Source organism: Pollicipes pollicipes, unplaced genomic scaffold (assembly GCF_011947565.3).
Source record: "Pollicipes pollicipes isolate AB1234 unplaced genomic scaffold, Ppol_2.1 Scaffold_4881;HRSCAF=5763_pilon_pilon_pilon, whole genome shotgun sequence".
NCBI lineage: Eukaryota > Metazoa > Arthropoda > Thecostraca > Pollicipedomorpha > Pollicipedidae > Pollicipes > Pollicipes pollicipes.
Window position 1 is genome coordinate 20,380,148 of NW_023596576.1, and position 6,870 is coordinate 20,387,017.

Here is a 6,870-nt window from a genome sequence, read left to right on the forward strand (position 1 = left end):
CCTGTTTTCATTACTTGTGCCAAGACGTCGGCTATTGTAGGGACCGGTTGACGTTTGCCTGGGCCGGCGATACTGCTGTATTTTGTCCTGGTAACGCGTTCAATAACGCTAGGGATGATACCCTAAACCCGCGCCGTGTGTCGAGATATAGCCGGTGCGCGGGGGCGGGGGAATGTACTGTGCGCTGACCGGGGGAGCGCGTGGCTGGCCATCTGTGGCCTCCCACCCATCCGCGGACCGTCCGTGGAGCCGACCGTCGAGCGTTACGCCTTGTTTGGCGCGGCGGCCGCTGCTCGGGAGACGCCGGCCCGACGGCTGCAGCGCGCACGGCACGGGGTCGCCCGGGCCGGGCGGGCCGCCCAGCAACGGCGGCACGCGACCGGCCGGCACCCGCCGGATCGGGCCGGGCCGCCCAAACACGGTGCGAGGAGCCGTGCTTCAGGTCGCAGTTTGCGTGCGAGATCGGTCGTCGGGACGCGCGTCTGAATTCCTTGCGAGCGCTGCGGGGGTAACTCTCCGCCGGTTAAATTGTCATCCGTTTGCTCGCATCCACAGCAACCAGCGCCGGCGGATGCTGCAGTGCGTATCCCTGTCGAGGGGGCACTGCGGCACTGCGCCGCCAGCCGGCTCCAGGGACTTAAGCGCGGGCGGCGCCGCTCGTGGAACTGGCGCTGTCGTCTGTGACGGGCCGGGCGAACGGCGCCGCTCGGCGCTCCGGCGCTCGGGCGGGCTGGCGGGCGTGAGGCCGCGGCCCCGCTGCCCTCTCATTATCTGCTCTCCATTACCGTTTTTGTGCGTGACGGGCTCACGCATAGCGTGCCGGGATAGGAAACGAGGAGAGGGAGCAGAGCTGAACCAACACTGCGCGTGTAGTTCAGAGCAGAGCAGAGCACGGGATGGGAAGAGGAAGTGACAGAGAGCGGAAAAAGAAGAGAGAATATGACAGGATAGCATAGCACCGCACAGCACACCACAGCACAACACATGGCAGGACAGGACAGGACAGGACAGCAGAAAGGCAGGGCAGGGCAGGGCAGGGCAGGGCAGGCAGGGCAGGGCAGGGGCAGGGCAGGGCAGGGCTGGGCTGGGCTGGGCTGGGCTGGGCTGGGCTGGCTGGGCTGGGCTGGGCTGGCTGGGCTGGGCTGGGCTGGGCTGGGCTGGGCTGGCTGGGCTGGGCTGGGCTGGGCTGGCTGGGCTGGGCTGGGCTGGGCTGGGCTGGGCTGGGCTGGGCTGGGCTGGGCAGGGTAGGGCAGGGCAGGGCAGGGCAGGGTAGGGTAGGGTAGGGTAGGGCAGGGCAGGGGAGGACAGGACGGGCAAGAAGAAAAAGACAGGGATGTGAGAACAGAAGCGAAGGTGAGGACATAAAGAGACAGAGACAGACAGAGACATGCAGGCAATCAGACAGGCGCGCAGGACATGCGTGAGCTGTTAACGTTTCCGTGTTCGTGCGGATGATCGCGTGTCTGTCTGTTATTGGCCATTGAGAGCCATCAGCGGGCTGTTAGCATCAATCGACGGCTGGTCCGCATGCTGTACCTTCAGCTGCCTGGTGGGTTGTTCGATTGGGGCCTCTCGGCGGCATGATATCGCCCACCGGCCCATCCCCGCGTGTCGGCCGGCGCTGGGCCGGCAGCACTTCTTGCGCGCCGCGCGCCTCCCGTGTCAGGCGCTGCGTCACCGGACGGCTCCCGCTGTCAGGCGCTGCGTCACCGGACGGCTCCCGCTGTCAGGCGCTGTGTCACCGGACGGCTCCCGCTGTCAGGCGCTGCGTCACCGGACGGCTCCCGCTGTCAGGCGCTGTGTCACCGGACGGCTCCCGCTGTCAGGCGCCGCGTCACCGGACGGCTCCCGGTCCGTGTCACGGGGGGTCGTCACTCGCCTTGAGCAGGCCGGCGGGCAGAACGCACCAGAGGCACCGGATACCGCCACGCGCCGGTCCGCGGCCGCGCTTGGCTGCGACTCGCGCTTCCACCGGCGCCGCCCTCCCCACTCGCGGTCGACACGACCACGCCAGCTCGGCGGGACGCTCGTGACGAGCTGGGCTTGCGTGCCGGGCCGCGACGGCCCCATCCGATGTCTGCCGCCGCCGGCCGGCCGCTATCGGGGCTGGCGTTATCGGGCCGGGTCTCGGCCGATAGCCGGCGGCCGGGGCGCCGCTGCCGCAGCGGAGCTGCTGTGCGTGAGACGAGGCAGGTGCGACGCTGCCGGAGCGCGACGACGGACGGCGCGGCGAGCGTGACGCCCCGCCGGCGCCGACAGAAGGCGACCTGAGCTGTGTCGCGACGTGGCTGGGAGTGTTTCGTGGACGGCGGCGGCGACAGACGCGGCGTGGGGCTCCCGGCCCGCCTGCGGGACCGCCCGTCGCTCGGTCTGGCAGCGACTGTGACCGAACGGCGGTGACATCCGGTCCGGCGGCGCTGCTCAGCCGGCGGGCAGCGCTCAGCGGCCACCATGCTCGGCTTCGACCGCGCCATGGCCGACCCAGACATGGCCGAGGTGGTGGCTGAGTCGGAGCGCCTGGGCGGCGAGACGAGGGGCGTCTGGGGCTGAGCTGGTCAGCTCATGGCTAGGCCTGGGCGCCGGCGCGCCGGCCGTGCTGCAGCTGGATGACCAGGGCGTGGCTTGCGGCCGACCCGCTGGACCCGGAGAGTGACGCTGCCCCGCCACCGCTCTCGGCGCCCAACCCCGCCGACGGCGACGGTGGACGGCGGACGCCGTCGTCTCTGGCGCCGCGCAAGTCGCATCTCCGGCCGCAGCGGCCCGACTCTCCTGCCGCGGCGGACGGCTCTCCGGCCGCGGCGGACGGCTCTCCGGCGGTCGGCACGTTCAGTGAGCGGCTGGCCAGCCTGTTCAGCCGGTGGCAGTGGCAGCAGCGGCCCTCGCCTCCCGTCAGTGTGCTGCAGACGCCGCCGCCTCCCGCGCCGCTGCCGTCGGTCGCTCCGCCGCTGGAGCAAGACCCGCTCGGCCGGCGCCGCTGCCGCAGCTGCCGCCGCTGCCGGCGCCGGCCGGCCGGACCCGATCCTGCTCAACCCGGGCCTGCTGGAGGTGCTGGAGGGTCGCGCACTGCAGGAGCCCGCCGCCTCACGCCGCCGCTGCTGGACCGTCGGCGTCGGTTCGGGCGTGGCCGCGGTCGGCCCGGCTGCTGCCGCTGCCGCTGCTGCAGCTGTCGCACAGTCAGTTGGCGCGGCGTCGCTCGGCCCCGGCCCGACGCAGTGACGGCCGGTCGCTTCTGATGCGGTGGCCCGCTGGTGTGGTGGAGGTGGCCGTGGCGTCCGTGGGACTGACGCTCAGTGTCGGGACAATCAGTGGCTGGCCGCCGTGCTGCTTATGTGGCTGCTGGCTGGGGCTGGTATACTGGCAGGGATTTACAGTGTATAGATCCTGACCTTCCTATAGGACTAATGCGTTGTGTTGTATATAGACCAGGAACATGGGACAAAGTGAGACGGCGCGTGCCACGAGGTGGAGGTGGCGGGACTGCCGCCGCCAGCCTGACTGGAGTGGGTGCGTCAGGCGCCGGTCACGCGGCAGTCAGCCCGGTGCGCCCAGGACAAGGCTGGTCCATAACCCGATCTGTGCGAGACCATGGCTGAACCTCGGCTGGCGCGGCGCCGCCGAGCCTCTCTCCGTGCGAGCTGACTGACCTGGGGCGCGGCATCTGGCCTCTGGCCGCAGGGCTCCGAGTGGCTTCCGACCAAGTTCCTCAGCGGCGCCAGTATCCGCCGTGGCGGTGAGATGATTTGAACAGCAACGTGGCTTATGGCACGGGCATGGGAACGGACAGGGCTTCGGCAATCTTAGCTGGTTGCCATATGATGTGTTTGTGGCGATGGTCGAACATCGCAAATTGCTACCGCTGCCGTCTGACCGGGGGGTTTGCTGGTTTGCTGCCCGCCTCTCGACCCCTCTGGTACGCCTCCGTTCTCGGCCGGCGCGCGCTGGACAGTGTTGGCTTGTGCCGCTTCCGTTGTATTTCCGGCCGTGTGACTCGGCTGCTGGTCATATCCCAGTCACAGCCGCGGTGTGTGACTGCGGACGGGTTTTCAGCCAGACCTGGGACGACTCCCTGCACACAGTCCTCCCCTCGATGGGCCGCCATTCGACGTTCTCTGGTCGCTGCCGTGGCGTGCTCTGCATCAGACGTTCTGTGGGTCAGCGGGCCCGTCAGGGAACCCGCATTTTAAACCCCGGCGCGGGGCTGCAAAGAAGAGGATCGAATTATTGCCTGCTGTGCAGCGGTCTGTCCTCCCGGGCATCGAGGCGGCGCTAAGGTTCTGCTGGCTCGGCCTGGCCCGCGGGAGCCGCCGTGGCCGTACTGCAGCGCGGCTTCGGGCAGCGGCGGGGGTGGAAGGCCTCTGCCCGTGTCGGCCGGGCCCCGGCTCCGGCGGAAGCGTCTGTCCGGCGGCCCGGCCGGGCCGAGTTCCTGCCGCCGTCCACCGGCAGCGGCTGGCTGTCCCAAGTGGCGGTCCGTTACCGCGACCTGACCTCCGGCGGCGGGGGTCACACGGCGCCGCCCGAACCCCGCCCCGTCATCGGCGGCGGCGCTGGCGGTACCGCGCCGCGTCCGAGCCGCCGGCGGGCGGCCGAGTCGCGGCTCGAGCTGGCCGGTCTCACGCTCGTGGCGGGCTCGGCTGCGGTGGGCGGCGCGCGGGCTGGTGGAGGTCGGGGGCGAGCCCCGCGCCGAGACGTGTCGCCGGACTGCGGCCCGCGCCGAGCGAGACGTGTCGCCGGACTGCGGCCCCGCGCCGAGACGTGTCGCCGGACTGCGGCCCCGCGCCGAGACGTGTCGCCGGACTGCGGCCCCGCGCCGAGACGTGTCGTCGGGCTGCGGCCCCGCGCCGAGACGTGTCGCCGGACTGCGGCCCCGCGCCGAGGCGGTGCGTGTCACCGGAGGGGAGGGACTCGGTCGTTAACAGGGGTTTGTGATTCGCCGTGCGTTCCGACGCAACCCTTCCCCCCCCCCCCCCCCCCGAGCTCTCCGCCAGCAAACAGGGTGCCCTGCGGAGCTCCCCGAGCACGACCATTCGGCGCTGGTTCGGTAGACGGCTGGTCACTGGCGCTGCACTTCCGCTGACCTGACCCCGACTGCTTTCGACGGAGTCGGCCGGTTACAGGCGACCTTGCTTCCGGTCGTTAGATGTCCTGTTATCCTGGGCGACACGCCGGTGATGCTACCTGCGTTGAGGTGGAGTCTGCCCATGGTGTTTCCTGCAAGTGCCATGACAAGGTGGCGAAAACCTTGCCTTAAGGCAATGGTTAGGTCAAACGGGGTCACGGCAGCCGAGGACCAGGACGGCCGAATCGTTGCATAAATGCAGCATGTACTATGCAAACGCGTTGCAGTCTCAGGAAGGCAGTGAACCGTGGTGGATTAGCATGTACTTGACCCATTTTGATAAGCTGCGGTGGTCTAAGGGTAGGGATAGGAGGGTTGTAACGTTCCGAAACATTTCAAGTGACTCTGCGTTCTGTGATAGCCCATTAATCATATAACTAGTCGTATCCTTTGCAACGGGAATCGCATGCATGTATGTGATCGTGCAGTCTTCTAATTTTCCCAGATCTAATGACTTGATTGGACTATGCGTTGGCGGGATGTGCCGTAGTTCAGCGGCGCGCGGCCCCATTCTTCAGGCTATTGCAAAGTAACGGACAATTTCCCCTAGTCATAGACACATTGACGAATGACCGGGGTTGAATGGCGGCGAAAGTCAACAGCACGGCCGAGCGTTGCGTGCTTTGGCGCTGCGGCCGGCTGATTGAAGGCCGGTGGTGCTTGCAGTGGCGCGCCGCGGGCGGCGTGATGTGGCCATGTCATGGGCCGGCGCCCCGTCCGACCCCGGTCCAGGCTCGGTAACCTCACGCCTGCGCTCCGCTGCTTCGGAGCCCTGTGTCCCGAGTCCAGTCCGGAGCCCGAGCCCGAGCCCGAGCCCGAGCCTGAGCCCGAGCCCGAGCCCGAGCCCGAGCCCGAGCCGAGGCCGGCCCCGGTACCCCCCCGTCCGCTTCTGCATGGCCGCTGCACGTTAGAAGGTGTCGTCCCATGCCGCGTGTTATCCTCCAGTTCTGGGTGGCTGTATTTCTGTCCTGGTATCGTGCGGATAATGCTGTGGAGGAAACCAGATGCGGAGACTGAGGGCTGTCATCTGAATACTCGTCGCATGCGCCTGCGGTTCTGGTGTCGATCAACTTTTGCGCTCTGACTTATTGTCGTGACTGCAGGCCCGGCTGCTGTGTTCAGTCCTGTACCACAGGTCAGCGACGGCTGTCTTCTCTCTCTCTCATCTCTCTCTCTCTCTCATACTCTCTCTCTCCTCTCCTCTCTCTCTCTCTCTCTCTCTCTCTCTCTCTCTCTCTCTACTCTCTCTCTCTCTCGATCTCTCGATCTACTCTCTCTGCTCTCGTATCATCCCTCTCTCTCTCTCTCTCTCGCACGCCGCACGCACGCACGCACGCACGCACGCACGCACGCACGCACGCACGCACGCACGCCGCACGCACGCACGCAAGCACGCACGCACGCAACGCACGCACGCACGCACGCACGCACGCACGCACGCACGCACGCACACACCACACACACACACACACACACACACACACACACACACACTCACTCACTCACTCACTCACTCACTCACTCTCTTTCTCTCCCTCTCACCACAGTGCGCCCTGTTCTCTTCTGACTATGTGTTCTGTCGACAGGCGACGAGTGACCTGTGCTGTTCTGTTCGGTGATCTGTCTGTCGTGCCGTTTCTGAGCCGCGCTTTGTGGGCTGGGTGGGACGCTCTGACCGGCCCCCGCCCTGCCCGCCGACAGGCGCCGAGCCCGGTGCTGAGCTGCTGGAGGGGCCGCAGCAGGAGGGCCCCGCC

The 6,870-nt window shown here is 67.7% G+C and overlaps 1 protein-coding gene across 1 annotated transcript in view; it reads left to right on the plus strand.

Moving 5' to 3' along the window:
* Positions 1–2,550, plus strand: part of LOC119100102 (putative ligand-gated ion channel 46) — a 43,425-nt gene extending 40,875 nt beyond the window's left edge. The window contains exon 8 of the mRNA XM_037223215.1: positions 2,426–2,550. Coding sequence (XP_037079110.1) covers positions 2,426–2,550 — 125 coding nt within the window. The remainder of the gene's footprint in view (positions 1–2,425) is intronic.
* Positions 2,551–6,870: the final 4,320 nt, after the last annotated feature.